Genomic DNA, 18,663 nt, shown 5'->3' on the forward strand with positions numbered 1-18,663 from the left:
GCACCTGGCTCCGCCTGTGGAGCCCCAGCGTCATGCCGTGGACTTAGAGGAAGCGGGGGAGGACTTTTGCTCCTGGGAACTGGCTGTATGTTGCAGCTTTTTCCCTCTACCTCTGGGCAGAAAGGACGCGCCTTTAACCCGCTTGCCCCTATTGGGCCGAAAGGACTGTACCTGATAATACGGTGCTTTCTTTGGTTGTGAGGGAACATGGGGTAAAAATGTAGACTTCCCAGCTGTTGCTGTGGAAACGAGGTCCGAGAGACCATCCCCGAACAATTCCTCACCCTTATAAGGCAGAACTTCCATGTGTCGTTTGGAATCTGCATCACCTGTCCACTGCCGAGTCCATAACCCTCTCCTGGCAGAAATGGACATTGCACTAATTTTGGATGCCAGCCGGCAAATATCCCTCTGTGCATCCCTCATGTATAAAAGTGCGTCTTTGATATGCTCTACGTTTAGCAAAATAATGTCCCTGTCTAGGGTATCTATATTTTCTGACAGGGAATCTGACCACGCAGCAGCAGAACTGCACATCCAGGCTGAAGCTATAGCCGGTCTCAGTAGAACACCTGTGTGTGTATATATAGATTTCAGGATAGCCTCCTGTTTTCTATCAGCAGATTCCTTCAGGGCGGCCGTATCCGGAGACGGTAGTGCCACCTTCTTTGACAAGCGTGTGAGCGCTTTATCCACCCTAGGTGATACTTCCCAGCGTGACCTATCCTCTGGCGGGAAAGGGTACGCCATTAGTAACCTCTTAGAGATTACCAGCTTTTTATCAGGGGAAGCCCACGCTTCTTCACACACTTCATTTAATTCTTCAGATGGAGGAAAAGCTACTAATAGTTTTTTCTCTCCAAACATTAAACCCTTTTATGTGGTACCGGGGGTAACATCAGAAATGTGCAACACATTTTTCATTGCCTCAATCATGTAACGTGTGGACCTACTGGAAGATACATTAGTCTCATCGTCGTCGACACTGGAGTCAGTATCCGTGTCGACATCTGTGTCAACCATCTGAGGTAGCGGGCGTTTTAGAGCCCCTGATGGTTTCTGAGACGCCTGGGCAGGCACAGGCTGAGAAGCCGGCTGTCCCACATTTGGTATGTCGTCGAACCTTTTATGTAAGGAGTCGACACTATCACGTAATTCCTTCCACAGCACCATCCACTCGGGTGTCGACCCCGCAGGGGGTGACATCACATTTACAGGCATCTGCTCCGCCTCCACATAAGCCTCCTCATCAAACATGTCGACACAGCCGTACCGACATACCGCAAACACACAGGGAATGCTCTGACAGAGGACAGGACCCCACAAAGCCCTTTGGGGAGACAGAGAGAGAGTATGCCAGCACACACCAGAGCGCTATATAACACTGGGATCCCACTATCTATGAGTGTTTTCCCTATAGCTGCTTTTTTATATATATATTATATATATATATAATATCTATACTGCGCCTAAATTTAGTGCCCCCCCTCTCTTTTTTACCCTTCTGTAGTATTCAGACTGCAGGGGAGAGCCAGGGAGCTTCCTTCCAGCGGAACTGTGAGGGAAAAATGGCGCCAGTGTACTGAGGGAGAAGCCCCGCCCCCTTTTCGGCGGACTTTCTCCCGCTTTTTCTGTAATACTGGCAGGGGTAATTTTACATCTATATAGCCTCTAGGACTATATATGATGTATATTTTGCCAGCCAAGGTGTTATTATTGCCCTCAGGGCCCCCCCCCCCCCCCCCCCCCAGCGCCCTGCACCCATCAGTGACCGAAGTGTGAGGTGTACATGAGGAGCAATGGCGCACAGCTGCAGTGCTGTGCGCTACCTTGGTGAAGACCGAAGTCTTCTGCCGCCGATTTTCCGGACCTTCTTCGTGCTTCTGGCTCTGTAAGGGGGACGGCGGCGCGGCTCCGGGAATGAACACCAAGGTCGGGTCCTGCGGTCGATCCCTCTGGAGCTAATGGTGTCCAGTAGCCTAAGAAGCCCAAACTACCACCTGTTAGGTAGGTTCGCTTCTTCTCCCCTTAGTCCCTCGCTGCAGTGAGTCTGTTGCCAGCAGATCTCACTGAAAATAAAAAAACCTAAATATACTTTCTTTCTAGGTGCTCAGGAGAGCCCCTAGTGTGCATCCAGCTCAGCCGGGCACAAGAATCTAACTGAGGTCTGGAGGAGGGTCTTAGTGGGAGGAGCCAGTGCACACCAGTAGTCTAAAAGCTTTCTTTATAGTTGTGCCCAGTCTCCCGCGGAGCCGCTAATCCCCATGGTCCTTACGGAGTCCCCAGCATCCACTTAGGACGTTAGAGAAAATGGTGCAGTTTTACCCGGACGTTCAGATTTGGCCACACACATCTATATGCATAAATGGGCAAATAGGATGGTAATCCGTTAAAAACAAACTGCAGAAAGAAAACTCATAGGTTGTCTAGAATTAAAGTTCATTTATTCAAAGCAATGCGCAACAAAAACTACTTATCGGATAGCCTCCAAATTTTCAGTACGTCTTAATGAGAATGGGAAGGAAACTATGGTTCATGTTGGCATTATACAAAAGTGCAGCAGTATATACTGCTGGAAATGTGACGAGTTTTGATCAGAGATGTGTGGACAAGGTAGGCAGGGGAGGCAGAGCCTCACTTGCCATAGTCCAGCATAGTCCAGGGTTTGGACTATAAAAAAATAAGATTTTACTTACAGATAAATCTATTTCTCGTAGTCCGTAGTGGATGCTGGGGACTCCGTCAGGACCATGGGGATTAGCGGCTCCGCAGGAGACAGGGCACAAAAATAAAGCTTTAGGATCAGGTGGTGTGCACTGGCTCCTCCCCCTATGACCCTCCTCCAAGCCTCAGTTAGGATACTGTGCCCGGACGAGCGTACACAATAAGGAAGGATTTTGAATCCCGGGTAAGACTCATACCAGCCACACCAATCACACCGTACAACTTGTGATCTGAACCCAGTTAACAGTATGACAAACGTAGGAGCCTCTGAACAGACTGCTCACAACAATAACAACCCGATTTTTTTGTAACAATAACTATGTACAAGTATTGCAGACAATCCGCACTTGGGATGGGCGCCCAGCATCCACTACGGACTACGAGAAATAGATTTATCGGTAAGTAAAATCTTATTTTCTCTGACGTCCTAGTGGATGCTGGGGACTCCGTCAGGACCATGGGGATTATACCAAAGCTCCCAAACGGGCGGGAGAGTGCGGATGACTCTGCAGCACCGAATGAGAGAACTCCAGGTCCTCTTTAGCCAGGGTATCAAATTTGTAGAATTTTACAAACGTGTTCTCCCCCGACCACGTAGCTGCTCGGCAGAGTTGTAATGCCGAGACCCCTCGGGCAGCCGCCCAGGATGAGCCCACCTTCCTTGTGGAATGGGCCTTGACAGATTTAGGCTGTGGCAGGCCTGCCACAGAATGTGCAAGTTGAATTGTGCTACAAATCCAACGAGCAATCGTCTGCTTAGAAGCAGGAGCACCCAGCTTGTTGGGTGCATACAGGATAAACAGCGAGTCAGATTTTCTGACTCCAGCCGTCCTTGAAATATATATTTTCAATGCCCTGACAAGGTCCAGCAACTTGGAATCCTCCAAATCACTAGTAGCCGCAGGCACCACAATAGGCTGGTTCAGGTGAAACGCTGACACCACCTTAGGCAGAAAATGAGGACGCGTCCGCAGTTCTGCCCTGTCCGAATGGAAAATCAGATATGGGCTTTTATACGATAAAGCCGCCAATTCTGACACTCTCCTGGCTGAAGCCAGGGCCAGTAGCATGGTAACTTTCCATGTGAGATATTTCAAATCCGCCGATTTGAGTGGCTCAAACCAATGGGATTTGAGAAAATCCAAAACTACATTAAGGTCCCACGGAGCCACTGGGGGTACAACCGGGGCTGTATATGTAGTACTCCTTTTACAAAAGTCTGGACTTCAGGAACTGAAGCCAATTCTTTTTGGAAGAAAATCGACAGGGCCGAAATTTGAACCTTAATGGACCCCAATTTGAGGCCCATAGACAATCCTGTTTGCAGGAAATGTAGGAATCGACCCAATTGAAATTCCTCCGTGGGGGCCTTCCTGGCCTCACACCACGCAACATATTTTCTCCAAATGCGGTGATAATGTTGTGCAGTCACCTCCTTCCTGGCTTTTACCAGTGTAGGAATGACCTCTTCCGGAATGCCTTTTTCCCTTAGAATTCGGCGTTCAACCGCCATGCCGTCAAACGCAGCCGCGGTAAGTCTTGGAATAGACACGGTCCCTGCTGAAGCAGGTCCCGTCTTAGAGGTAGAGGCCACGGATCTTCCGTGAGCATCTCCTGAAGTTCCGGGTACCAAGTTCTTCTTGGCCAATCCGGAGCCACGAGTATCGTTCTTACTCCCCTTTGCCGTATAATTCTCAGTACTTTTGGTATGAGAGGCAGAGGAGGAAACACATACACTGACTGGAACACCCACGGTGTTACCAGAGCGTCCACAGCTATTGCCTGAGGGTCTCTTGACCTGGCGCAATACCTGTCCAGTTTTTTGTTGAGGCGAGACGCCATCATGTCCACCTTTGGTTTTTCCCAACGGTTCACAATCATGTGGAAGACTTCTGGATGAAGTCCCCACTCTCCCGGGAGTAGATCGTGTCTGCTGAGGAAGTCTGCTTCCCAGTTGTCCACTCCCGGAATGAACACTGCTGACAGTGCTATCACATGATCTTCCGCCCAGCGAAGAATCCTTGCAGCTTCTGCCATTGCTCTCCTGCTTCTTGTGCCGCCCTGTCTGTTTACGTGGGCGACTGCCGTGATGTTGTCCGACTGGATCAACACCGGCTGACCCTGAAGCAGGGGTTTTGCCAGGCTTAGAGCATTGTAAATCGCTCTTAGCTCCAGTATATTTATGTGAAGAGACATCTCCAGGCTTGACCACACTCCCTGGAAGTTTCTTCCCTGTGTGACCGCTCCCCAGCCTCTCAGACTGGCATCCGTGGTCACCAGGACCCAGTCCTGTATGCCGAATCTGCGGCCCTCTAACAGATGAGCACTCTGCAACCACCACAGAAGAGACACCCTTGTCCGTGGCGATAAGGTTATCCGCTGATGCATCTGCAGATGCGATCCGGACCATTTGTCCAGCAGATCCCACTGAAAAGTTCGTGCGTGGAATCTGCCGAATGGAATCGCTTCGTAAGAAGCCACCATCTTTCCCAGGACTCTTGTGCATTGATGCACAGACACTTTCCCTGGTTTTAGGAGGTTCCTGACAAGTTCGGATAACTCCCTGGCTTTCTCCTCCGGAAGAAACACCTTTTTCTGAACCGTGTCCAGAATCATTCCCAGGAACAGCAGACGTGTCGTCGGGGTCAATTGAGATTTTGGAAAATTCAGAATCCACCCGTGCTGTTGCAGCACTACTTGGGTTAGTGCTACTACGTCCTCCAGCTGTTCTCTGGACCTTGCCCTTATCAGGAGATCGTCCAAGTAAGGGATAATTAATACGCCTTTTCTTCGCAGAAGAAACATCATTTCGGCCATTACCTTGGTAAAGACCCGAGGTGCCGTGGACAATCCAAACTGCAGCGTCTGAAACTGATAATGACAGTTTTGCACCACGAACCTGAGGTACCCTTGATGCGAAGGGCAAATTGGGACATGCAGGTAAGCATCCTTGATGTCCAGGGACACCATAAAGTCCCCTTCTTCCAGATTCGCTATCACTGCTCTGAGTGACTCCATCTTGAACTTGAATTTTTGTATGTACAGGTTCAAAGATTTCAGATTTAGAATAGGTCTTACCGAGCCGTCCGGCTTCGGTACCACAAATAGTGTGGAATAATACCCCTTTCCCTGTTGTAGGAGGGGTACCTTGACTATCACCTGCTGAGAATACAGCTTGTGAATGGCTTCCAATACCGTCGCCCTGTCTGAGGAAGACGTTGGCAGAGCAGACTTTAGGAACCGGCGAGGGGGAGACTTCTCGAATTCCAACCTGTAACCCTGAGATACTATCTGCAGGATCCAGGGGTCCACCTGTGAGTGAGCCCACTGTGCGCTGAAATTCTTGAGTCGACCCCCCACCGCCCCTGAGTCCGCTTGTAAAGCCCCAACGTCATGCTGAGGGCTTTGCAGAAGCCGGGGAAGGCTTCTGCTCTTGGGAAGAAGCTGCTTGGTGCACTCTCTTACCCTTTCCTTTGCCTCGGGGCAAATATGACTGTCCTTTCGCCCGCTTGTTCCTATAGGAACGAAAGGACTGCGGCTGAAAAGACTGTGTCTTTTTCTGTTGGGAGGGGACCTGAGGTAAAAAGGTGGATTTCCCGGCTGTTGCCGTGGCCACCAAATCCGATAGACCGACCCCAAATAATTCCTCCCCCTTATACGGCAATACTTCCATATGCCGTTTGGAATCCGCATCACCTGACCATTGTCGCGTCCATAAACTTCTTCTGGCAGATATGGACATCGCACTTACTCTCGATGCCAGAGTGCAAATATCCCTCTGAGCATCTCGCATATAAAGAAAAGCATCCTTTAATTGCTCTAAAGTCAATAAAATACTGTCCCTATCTATGGTATCAATATTTTCAGTCAGGGAATCCGACCAAACCACCCCAGCACTGCACATCCATGCAGAGGCGATGGCTGGTCGTAGTATAACACCAGTATGAGTGTATATACTTTTCAGGGTAGTTTCCAGCCTCCTATCCGCTGGATCCTTGAGGGCGGCCGTTTCAGGAGACGGTAACGCCACTTGTTTTGATAAGCGTGTGAGCGCCTTATCCACCCTAGGGGGTGTTTCCCAGCGCGCCCTAACCTCTGGCGGGAAAGGATATAATGCCAATAACTTCTTTGAAATTAGCATTTTTCTATCGGGGTTAACCCACGCTTCATCACACACTTCATTCAATTCGTCTGATTCAGGAAAAACTACAGGTAGTTTTTTCAGACCCCACATAATACCCCTTTTTGTGGTACATGCAGTATCAGAGATATGCAAAGCCTCCTTCATTGCCGTGATCATATAACGTGTGGCCCTACTGGAAAATACGTTTGTTTCTTCACCGTCGACACTAGATTCGGTGTCCGTGTCTGGGTCTGTGTCGACCGACTGAGGTAAAGGGCGTTTTACAGCCCCTGACGGTGTCTGAGACGCCTGTACAGGTATTAACTGGTTTTCCGGCCGTCTCATGTCGTCAACTGATTTTTGTAATGTGCTGACATTATCGCGTAATTCCATAAACAAAACCATCCATTCCGGTGTCGACTCCCTAGGGGGTGACATCACCATTACCGGCAATTGCTCCGCCTCCACACCAACATCGTCCTCATACATGTCGACACACACGTACCGACACACAGCAGACACACAGGGAATGCTCTTATCGAAGACAGGACCCCACTAGCCCTTTGGGGAGACAGAGGGAGAGTTTGCCAGCACACACCCAAGCGCTATAAATATATAGGAACAACCCTATAGAAGTGTTGTCTCCCTTATAGCAGCTTAATATATATCAAAAACGCCAAAAAAAGTGCCCCCCCCTCTCTGTTTTACCCTGTTTCTGTAGTGCAGTGCAGGGGAGAGTCCTGGGAGCCTTCCTCGCAGCGGAGCTGAGCAGGAAAATAAGAATTTACTTACCGATAATTCTATTTCTCGGAGTCCGTAGTGGATGCTGGGGTTCCTGAAAGGACCATGGGGAATAGCGGCTCCGCAGGAGACAGGGCACAAAAAGTAAAGCTTTAGGATCAGGTGGTGTGCACTGGCTCCTCCCCCTATGACCCTCCTCCAAGCCTCAGTTAGGATACTGTGCCCGGACGAGCGTACACAATAAGGAAGGATTTTGAATCTCGGGTAAGACTCCTACCAGCCACACCAATCACACTGTACAACCTGTGATCTGAACCCAGTTAACAGTATGATAACAGCGGAGCCTCTGAAAAGATGGCTCACAACAATAATAACCCGATTTTTGTAACTATGTACAAGTATTGCAGATAATCCGCACTTGGGATGGGCGCCCAGCATCCACTACGGACTCCGAGAAATAGAATTATCGGTAAGTAAATTCTTATTTTCTCTATCGTCCTAGTGGATGCTGGGGTTCCTGAAAGGACCATGGGGATTATACCAAAGCTCCCAAACGGGCGGGAGAGTGCGGATGACTCTGCAGCACCGAATGAGAGAACTCCAGGTCCTCCTTAGCCAGGGTATCAAATTTGTAGGATTTTACAAACGTGTTTGCCCCTGACTAAATAGCCGCTCGGCAAAGTTGTAAAGCCGAGACCCCTCGGGCAGCCGCCCAAGATGAGCCCACCTTCCTTGTGGAATGGGCATTTACAGATTTTGGCTGTGGCAGGCCTGCCACAGAATGTGCAAGCTGAATTGTATTACCCATTCAACTAGCAATAGTCTGTTTAGAAGCAAGAGCACCCAGATTGTTGGGTGCATACAGGATAACAGCAAGTCAGTTTTCCTGACTCCAGCCGTCCTGGAACCTATATTTTCAGGGCCCTGACAACATCTAGCAACTTGGAGTCCTCCAAGTCCCTAGTAGGTGCAAGGCACCACAATAAGCTGGTTCAGGTGAAACACTGACACCACCTTAGGGAGAGAACTGGGGACGAGTCCGCAGCTCTGCCCTGTCCAAATGGACAAACAGATATGGGCTTTTTTGAGAAAAAAAAAAACCACCAATTTGACACTCGCCTGGTCCAGGCCAGGGCCAAGAGCATGGTCACTTTTCATGTGAGATGCTTCAAAACCACAGATTTGACTGGTTTTAAACCAATGTGATTTGAGGAATCCCAGAACTACGTTGAGATCCCACAGTGCCACTGGAGGCACAAAAGGGGTTGTATATGCAATACTCCCTTGACAAACTTCTGGACTTCAGGAACTGAAGCCAATTCTTTCTGGAAGAAAATCGACAGGGCCGAAATTTGAACCTTAATGGACCCCAATTTGAGGCCCATAGACACTCCTGTTTGCAGGAAATGTAGGAATCGGCCGAGTTGAAATTTCTTCGTGGGGCCTTTCTGGTCTCGCACCACGCAACATATTTTTTCCACATGTGGTGATAATGTTGTGCGGTCACCTCCTTTCTGGCTTTGACCAGGGTAGGAATGACCTCTTCCGGAATGCCTTTTTCCCTTAGGATCCGGCGTTCCACCGCCATGCCGTCAAACGCAGCTGCGGTAAGTCTTGGAACAGACATGGTACTTGCTGAAACAAGTCCCTTCTTAGCGGCAGAGGCCATAAGTCCTCTGTGAGCATCTCTTGAAGTTCCGGGTACCAAGTCCTTCTTGGCCAATCCGGAGCCATGAGTATAGTTCTTACTCCTCTACGTCTTATAATTCTCAGTACCTTAGGTATGATAAGCAGAGGATGGAACACATACAACGACTGGTACACCCACGGTGTTACCAGAACGTCCACAGCTATTGCCTGAGGGTCTCTTAACCTGGCGCAATACCTGTCCCGTTTTTTGTTCAGACGGGACGCCATCATGTCCACCTTTGGTATTTCCCAACGGTTTACAATCATGTGGAAAACTTCCCGATGAAGTTTCCACTCTGCCGGGTGGAGGTCGTGCCTGCTGAGGAAGTCTGCTTCCCAGTTTCCATTCCCGGAATGAAACACTGCTGACAGTGCTATCACATGATTTTCCGCCCAGCGAAAAGTCCTTGCAGTTTTTGCCATTGCCCTCCTGCTTCTTGTGCCGCCCTGTCTATTTACGTGGGCGACTGCCGTGATGTTTTTCCCACTGGATCAATACCGGCTGACCTTGAAGCAGAGGTCTTGCTAAGCTTAGAGCATTATAAATTTAGCCTTAGCTCCAGTATATTTATGTGGAGAAAAGTCTCCAGACTTGATCACACTCCCTGGAAATTTTTTTCTTTGTGTGACTGCTCCCCAGCCTCTTGGGCTGGCCTCTGTGGTCACCAGCATCCAATCCTGAATGCCGAATCTGCGGCCCTCTAGAAGATGAGCACTCTGTAACCACCACAGGAGAGACACCCTTGTCCTTGGATATAGGGTTATCCGCTGATGCATCTGAAGATGCGATCCGGACCATTTGTCCAGCAGATCCCACTGAAAAGTTCTTGCGTGAAATCTGCCGAATGGAATTGCTTCGTAGGAAGTCACCATTTTTACCATGGCCCTTGTGCAATGATGCACTGATTTTAGGAGGTTCCTGACTAGCTCGGATAACTCCCTGGCTTTCTCTTCCGAGAGAAACACCTTTTTCTGGACTGTGTCCAGAATCATCCCTAAGCACAGGAGACTTGTCGTCGGGATCAGCTGCGATTTTGGAATATTTAGAATCCACCCGTGCTGTTGTAGCAGTATCCGAGATAGTGCTACTCCGACCTCCAACTGTTCCCTGGACTTTGCCCTTATCAGGAGATCGTCCAAGTAAGGGATAATTAAGACGCCTTTTCTTCGAAGAAGAATCATCATTTCGGCCATTACCTTGGTAAAGACCCGGGGTGCCGTGGACAATCCAAACGGCAGCGTCTGAAACTGATAGTGACAGTTCTGTACCACGAACCTGAGGTACCCTTAGTAATAAGGGCAATTTTGGGACATGGAGGTAAGCATCCCTGATGTCTCGGGACACCATATAGTCCCCTTCTTCCTGGTTCGTTATCACTGCTCTGAGTGACTCCATCTTGATTTGAACCTTTGTAAGTGTTCAAATTTTTTTAGATTTAGAATAGGTCTCACCTAGCCTTCTGGCTTCAGTACCACAATATAGTGTGGAATAATACCCCTTTTCTTGTTGTAGGAGGGGTAATTTAATTATCACCTGCTGGGAATACAGCTTGTGAATTGTTTCCCATACTGCCTCCTTGTCGGAGGGAGACCTTGGTAAAGCAGACTTCAGGAGCCTGCGAAGGGGAAACGTCTCGACATTCCAATCTGTACCCCTGGGATACTACTTGTAGGATCCAGGGGTCCTGTACGGTCTCAGCGTCATGCTGAGAGCTTGTCAGAAGCGGTGGAACGCTTCTGTTCCTGGGAATGGGCTGCCTGCTGCAGTCTTCTTCCCTTTCCTCTATCCCTGGGCAGATATGACTCTTATAGGGACGAAAGGACTGAGGCTGAAAAGACGGTGTCTTTTTCTGCAGAGATGTGACTTAGGGTAAAAACGGTGGATTTTCCAGCAGTTGCCTTGGCCACCAGGTCCGATGGACCGACCCCAAATAACTCCTCTTCCTTTATACGGCAATACACCTTTGTGCCGTTTGGAATCTGCATCACCTGACCACTGTCGTGTCCATAAACATCTTCTGGCAGATATGGACATCGCACTTACTCTTGATGCCAGTGCGCAAATATCCTCTGTGCATCTCGCATATATAGAAATGCATCCTTTAAATGCTCTATAGTCAATAAAATACTGTCCCTGTCAAGGGTATCAATATTTTTAGTCAGGGAATCCGAACAAGCCACCCCAGCTCTGCACATCCAGGCTGAGGCGATCGTTGGTCGCAGTATAACACCAGTATGTGTGTATATACTTTTTATGATATTTTCCAGCCTCCTGTCAGCTGGCTCCTTGAGGACGGCCCTATCTATAGACGGTACCGCCACTTGTTTTGATAAGCGTGTGAGCGCCTTATCCACCCTAAGGGGTGTTTCCCAACGCGCCCTAACATCTGGCGGGAAAGGGTATACCGCCAATAATTTTCTATCGGGGGGAACCCACGCATCATCACACACTTCATTTAATTTATCTGATTCAGGAAAAACTACGGTAGTTTTTTCACATCCCACATAATACCCTCTTTTGTGGTACTTGTAGTATCAGAAATATGTAACACCTCCTTCATTGCCCTTAACGTGTGGCCCTAATAAGGAATACGTTTGTTTATTCACCGTCGACACTGGATTCAGTGTCCGTGTCTGTGTCGACCGACTAAAGTAAACGGGCGTTTTAAAACCCCTGACGGTGTTTTTGAGACGTCTGGACCGGTACTAATTGTTTGTCGGTCGTCTCATGTCGTCAACCGACCTTGCAGCGTGTTGACATTATCACGTAATTCCCTAAATAAGCCATCCATTCCGGTGTCGACTCCCTAGAGAGTGACATCACCATTACAGGCAATTGCTCCGCCTCCTCACCAACATCGTCCTCATACATGTCGACACACACGTACCGACACACAGCACACACACAGGGAATGCTCTGATAGAGGACAGGACCCACTAGCCCTTTGGAGAGACAGAGGGAGAGTTTGCCAGCACACACCAAAAACGCTATAATTATATAGGGACAACCTTATATAAGTGTTTTCCCTTATAGCATCTTTTTTATATATTTCTTACGCCAAATTAGTGCCCCCCCTCTGTTTTAACCCTGTTTCTGTAGTGCAGTGCAGGGGAGAGCCTGGGAGCCTTCCCTCCAGCCTTTCTGTGAGGGAAAATGGCGCTGTGTGCTGAGGAGATAGGCCCCGCCCCTTTTTCGGCGGCCTCGTCTCCCGCTCTTTAACGGATTATGGCAGGGGTTAAATATCTCCATATAGCCCCCGGAGGCTATATGTGAGGTATTTTTTGCCAAAAATAGGTTTACATTTGCCTCCCAGGGCGCCCCCCTCCCAGCGCCCTGCACCCTCAGTGACTGCCGTGTGAAGTGTGCCGAGAGGAAATGGCGCACAGCTGCAGTGCTGTGCGCTACCTTAAGAAGACTGAGGAGTCTTCTGCCGCCGATTCTGGACCTTCTTCTCGTTTCAGCATCTGCAAGGGGGCCGGCGGCGAGGCTCCGGTGACCATCCAGGCTGTACCTGTGATCGTCCCTCTGGAGCTAATGTCCAGTAGCCAAAGAAGCCAATCCATCCTGCACGCAGGTGAGTTCACTTCTTCTCCCCTAAGTCCCTCGTTGCAGTGATCCTGTTGCCAGCAGGACTCACTGTAAAATAAAAAACCTAAGCTAAACTTTTCTAAGCAACTCTTTAGGAGAGCCACCTAGATTGCACCCTTCTCGGCCGGGTACAAAAATCTAACTGAGGCTTGGAGGAGGGTCATAGGGGGAGGAGCCAGTGCACACCACCTGATCCTAAAGCTTTACTTTTTGTGCCCTGTCTCCTGCGGAGCCGCTATTCCCCATGGTCCTTTCAGGAACCCCAGCATCCACTAGGACGATAGAGAAAATGGCGCTGTGTGCTGAGGAGATAGGCCCCGCCCCCTATTTCGGTGGGCTCTTCTCCGGAGTTTGAGAGACCTGGCAGGGGTTAAATACATCCATATAGCCCCAGGGGCTATATGTGATGTATTTTTTAGCCAGAATAAGGTATTCTCATTGCTGCCCAGGGCGCCCCCTGCAGCGCCCTGCACCCTCCGTGACCGCTGGTGTGAAGTGTGTGACAACAATGGCGCACAGCTGCAGTGCTGTGCGCTACCTCATGAAGACTGAAAAGTCTTCTGCCGCCGGTTTCTGGACCTCTTCGCTTTTCGGCATCTGCAAGGGGGTCGGCGGCGCGGCTCCGGGACCGGACTCCATGGCTGGGCCTGTGTTCGATCCCTCTGGAGCTAATGGTGTCCAGTAGCCTAAGAAGCCAATCCATCCTGCACGCAGGTGAGTTCACTTCTTCTCCCCTAAGTCCCTCGTTGCAGTGAGCCTGTTGCCAGCAGGACTCACTGTAAAATAAAAAACCTAAAAACTTTTTCTAAGCAGCTCTTTAGGAGAGCCACCTAGATTGCACCCTGCTCGGACGAGCACAAAAACCTAACTGAGGCTTGGAGGAGGGTCATAGGGGGAGGAGCCAGTGCACACCACCTGATCCTAAAGCTTTATTTTTGTGCCCTGTCTCCTGCGGAGCCGCTAATCCCCATGGTCCTGACGGAGTCCCCAGCATCCACTAGGACGTCAGAGAAAAAATGTTTATTATGTATTAACAGTTTCCTATATATTTATAAAATCTTATTTGTATTTTTCATAGAATATTTAGTCAAAACTCTGACATATACTAGAGTATGACAGTAGAGGCTCTGCCTTACCTGACCGAACGTCACAGTTCAAAACATGTTCAGTATGTTGACCCCCATTTTCTGCTACTATCTGGAATCTCAGAATAGCATGTTCAACTGTTGAACACTAGGTCTCGCTGGAAATGTTTAGCATGTGACATGATATGCTTTCTTTTATCTGCCAAAGTTGCTATGTTGTCAGATAGACCAGATCTTTGAGATTCCCCCACAGGCAAATATTGGCAAAGATTTTAGCCGTGAATTTCCTTTCCATGGCCTCACTAAGACGTACTGAAAATATGGCGAAATTCCAATACATTAGTTTTTGCTGTAGAGTGCTAGGAAAAGTGGGAACTTTAATCAAAGGCACCCTGTACTTTATGAAACATCAGGTTATCTGTTAGTGTTGATGGGTGCTTAAACAAGATAATCAGTACATTATTATTTCGGGATCCGGTCTGAAGATCGACAGTGTCTAGGTCGACAATGTCTAGGTCGACAATGTCTAGGTCGACCACTATAGGTCGACAGTCACCAGGTCGACATGGATTGAAGGTAGACAGGGTTTCTAGGTCGACATGTGCTAGGTCGACAGGTCTAAAGGTCGACATGAGTTTTTCAAATTTAATTATTATTTATTTTTTTTCATACTTAACGATCCACGTGGACTACGATTGGAACGGTAAAGTGTGCCGAGCGAAGCATGGCGAGCGAAGCGAGCCATGCGAGGGGACGCGGTGCACTAATTTGGGATCCCGGTCACTCTACGAAGAAAACGACACACACAAAAAAAAAAATTCCTCATGTCGACCTTTAGACCTGTCGACCTAGAAACCCTGTCGACCTTCCATCCATGTCGACCTAGTGACTGTCGACCTATAGTGGTCGACCTAAACATTGTCGACCTAGATACTGTTGATAAAACGAACCACACCCTATTATTTCATGGATGAAATAATTGTATTTATGTTCTAAACTACTCCTTACACTTCACTAATGCAATTATTATTATTATTATTACATTGTATGTAACAGCTAGACAAATACAAATGATTAATTGGCAAGCATCATAAATGCTGAATTATACCCAAGGATAGATATAAAAATTATATTTTAAATGTTTAATAAATCAATTTTTTCTTGAACAAAAAAAGTAACCTACTATTCAAAAATGTAGCTGTCTAATTCCATTTATTGTTAGATCAACATCAGCAAAATGTTTTGTAACAGGTTTCATGTTAACAGCGTCACATAATAAAAAAAATATTTTTAATAATAAAAAAGCTACAACAAAAATATATTTGCAATTATAAGTAAATACAAAAAAGTAAAAACAAAATCAGAAAAAAAGTCTTAAAATTTACAAATTATGTAACTTATTAGCAAAGTAGTTCCACCAGCATTTGAAAGATATGAATGATGGGGATATATAAAAAAAAAAAAAAAAAATAGTATATTGTCAAAAATTCCAGGACTGTAACTCCTGTACACACTCTAGCAGCAACTAAGCTGTAAAAATGGCAAATGTCTTACCTGTAGCGTACATGAAAACTAGGATCCTCTCGCATGCTTATTAACACTTCAGTCCCCTCCATCGCGATGCATTCTCAAAACCATTAAAATAGGAAACTAAACCTGCTATAAAATATATTTTTTTCTCTATGACGGAGGAAAATATCCAAAGCAAAGTGGATAGTTATTTCCTTTAATGCTTCAAAATCTTCATTTACTTAGGTGTAAACCATTGCTCAGAGAGTTTTCTGGTTCTTGAACACTTTGCAGATCCAGTCAGCTGCCATTCTGTAGAGGGAACACAAGATGCTTTGCTTGAGGTTCCACTTTTGTTTTCCAATCAGCAGCCCAAAGCAGCCCTTACAGAGTGGAAAAAGCAAAGTGATCTATGCTGACTGAGCAGTCAATGACTTAGAGAGACATGTGTCGCAGTGTAGCTATGGTGACTAAAGCAAGCAGGATTCTGGGAAATAATAGAGAATCATTCGCTGTGAAGGTAGGTTTGCTGGCCAAGTTTTATAGAGGTGTCAGATTGCACCAGAGTTGTTTGGAATCACCTTAGCATTGGATTATATAATTAACGATGTCATATAACGCACACAAGCAAGAGGCCAGCATCATGCAAGCAGATTACTGACACTTAAGGGGAGCAGAGATCACAGAATATGGGTCATCTGAGAATTTGCACTTCACAAAAATATGATAAATCTGTGATTTTGCCATAAAACGACGATTTGCATAAGCACTGTTAACGCAAGCATTTATTTAAACAAATATTGCTTAGGATATAATTTTCATGATAATAATTATTTAATATTTTATTGTATATACAAGGTAATAGACATAATAAACATGCACTTTAACGTACTCATCATTTACTGTATTTGCAGTTCAGCTTATAACAGAGGTCGGTGTACCATTCACACAACCCAAGCCTTATCAGAGATGTGGGGTTCCGCTTCCTCATCGCTTTACCAAGCAACAACACGTGGAGGATAAAGCAAGAGAGGAACAATACAAAGTCAAACAATACTAGATTCAGGAGGTAAACTGTCCCGGGCGCATAATTTGAGAGAGAGCCAATACAGTCTAGGCATCACTCCTTCGGTTGCAATGACGATTGTTGGAGCTGCGGGCCAGTCCACGTCCCCCTTTTAGTGCTGTGGAGACCCACGTGATTGAATCAGGAGGGTAGGGGACTGTGGCTTATCTGCCTAATGGTGTATGCTGTTCGTGCGGACTAAGTGTTGCGCTGCCTGCTGTGTTTGCCTCAGCCCTATGTGTCCCCTGGAAGGTGTGTGGTGTGGTGTGGCACTCCAGCTGTCAGCGTGGATCTCAACTGCATCTTCAGTGTGCTGCTATGCGACTCCCTGCTACCCCGACTGGATTACCTGCAGTGCCTTCTTTCTGCTCAGTCCTGTCTCCCCTGAGACCTGCTAGTGAGGTGAGCTGGGCTGCTATTTACGTGGGTGACATCTGCTGTGCCAGTACTGCTGTGTCCTGAGCCTCCAATATCCCCTGAACTGTACAGGGGTGCAAACTCCTTTCTCCCTGCACCGCAAGCCTACAGCACAGGTCCTTCCCCCTACCTTACTATTGCCTGGAGTGCAGGGTAGCTATCTAGCTGCATCCTCTTGGTAGTGCCTCCTTGCCCTCACCTAATTGGACACTGACCAACTCTCCAAAAGTGTGGCAAAGAGTAGTCTGTACTATTAATGTGTGGCAGTGTTTAATGGCACTACTATGTGGCACAATGTTTTAGGGAACTACTAATGTGTGACAATGTGTGTTTAAGGGCACCACTAATGTGTGGCATAATGTGTATAAGGGCACTACTGTGTGGCATAATGTGTAAAGACATTACAGTGTGGCATTATGTATATAAAGGGCACTACTACCGTGTAGCATTATGTGTATAAGGTGCATTACTACTGTGTAGCGTAACATATATAAAGTGTACTACTGTGTGGTATAATGTGCTATAACAGGCATTACTTCAGTGTAGCGTAATCTGAAAATTGCAGCAAATTACTGTCTTGCCCCAGGTGACAAAGATCATAATTTTGGCCCAGGCGTAAGCAATATTTTATGGTTCATTAAATAGAAGTTGACAATAACGTCTTAAAAATTGCTATTTAGTAAATCATTAACAAATGATTCCACGTTATGATGAAAGAATATAAAAAAAAAAAAGATTTAAACTAAAGAAGAGAAGATGAAGGGGAATAACATTACTGTTTACAAATATATTAAACAGCCCATATGGAGTATTCTGAGTCAACCTTTGAACTTTAAAGTCCTCATTGAAGACGCAGGACACAAGGGTGCTGAACATTGCATATACAAGGCTTATAACCCATTATAATAGGTTCCGGCGATTGTCTGATACGGGGTTCATTTATGAGTATATAAAGCTGTAACTCTTTAAATTCTACATTAAAGTACACAAAACACAAGAAAACAGTGTGTGACTGTATCGAATTCTTTGTCATGTTCTGACATCTGTTTTATTAGTCAGTTATTGCCATCTGTCTATTCTTCAACACATTTTCTGCATAATTGCTAAAACTCAACCATTTCACACTGAACAATAATATAGAGATGGATTTTTTTCCCTGTACTTCCAAATTATAAAAATAACCACTCAAATATATAGATGTATAAAGAGGTACAATTACAAACATGACTAAGAGGGTTATTCAGGTCGCATCGCTAAGCAATGTGGCGTCAAATACCCCGTCAGTTGCGCCAGTGCGCACTGTCCATCTTGCGCATGAGCGGTCGTCGAATGTGATCGGTTCACAATTGGTGTGAACGCCTCTGCCTGATTAACGTTTGCGGGGTGGCGATGGACTGTTGCGGGGGGAGGCACAAGGAAAACGGGGGCGGGGCGGACGATGGGAAAAATGGCAGGTGACTGCCTGCATAAGCAGCCTATCTGTTGCTGCAGGATATCGTCCACAGTTGCTGCGACCACGATTAAATTGCGGGCGCAGCCGCTGGTCAGGCCATTCAGCATTATGGGCGGCCCCCAGTATGCGATAGAAAGGATTGTAGATTCTTCTTTTTAGCAAAATCTGAAATCATTACTGAATAACCCCCTAAATATGTTAAACGATAACCCAAAAGTACAACTTTAGTTTTGGGTGGAGTTGAAGAAATTAATATAAAGAACAAAA

General features: G+C 47.0%; 1 protein-coding gene across 3 annotated transcripts in view; it reads right to left on the reverse strand.

Annotated features, from left to right (window-relative positions):
• The window catches only part of GPSM2 (G protein signaling modulator 2), a 287,348-nt gene that overhangs the window by 186,324 nt on the left and 82,361 nt on the right, over positions 1-18,663 (reverse strand). For 2 of the 3 annotated variants that reach the window (XM_063940157.1, XM_063940156.1), the window contains exon 3: positions 15,506-15,772. The exons of the other annotated variant lie outside the window; for it this stretch is intronic. In XM_063940157.1, coding sequence (XP_063796227.1) covers positions 15,506-15,567 — 62 coding nt within the window. In that variant the 5' untranslated portion in view covers positions 15,568-15,772. The remainder of the gene's footprint in view (positions 1-15,505; positions 15,773-18,663) is intronic. 3 annotated transcript variants of the gene reach the window in all.

Source organism: Pseudophryne corroboree, chromosome 9, assembly GCF_028390025.1.
Source record: "Pseudophryne corroboree isolate aPseCor3 chromosome 9, aPseCor3.hap2, whole genome shotgun sequence".
In the NCBI taxonomy this organism is placed as follows: Eukaryota; Metazoa; Chordata; class Amphibia; order Anura; family Myobatrachidae; genus Pseudophryne; species Pseudophryne corroboree.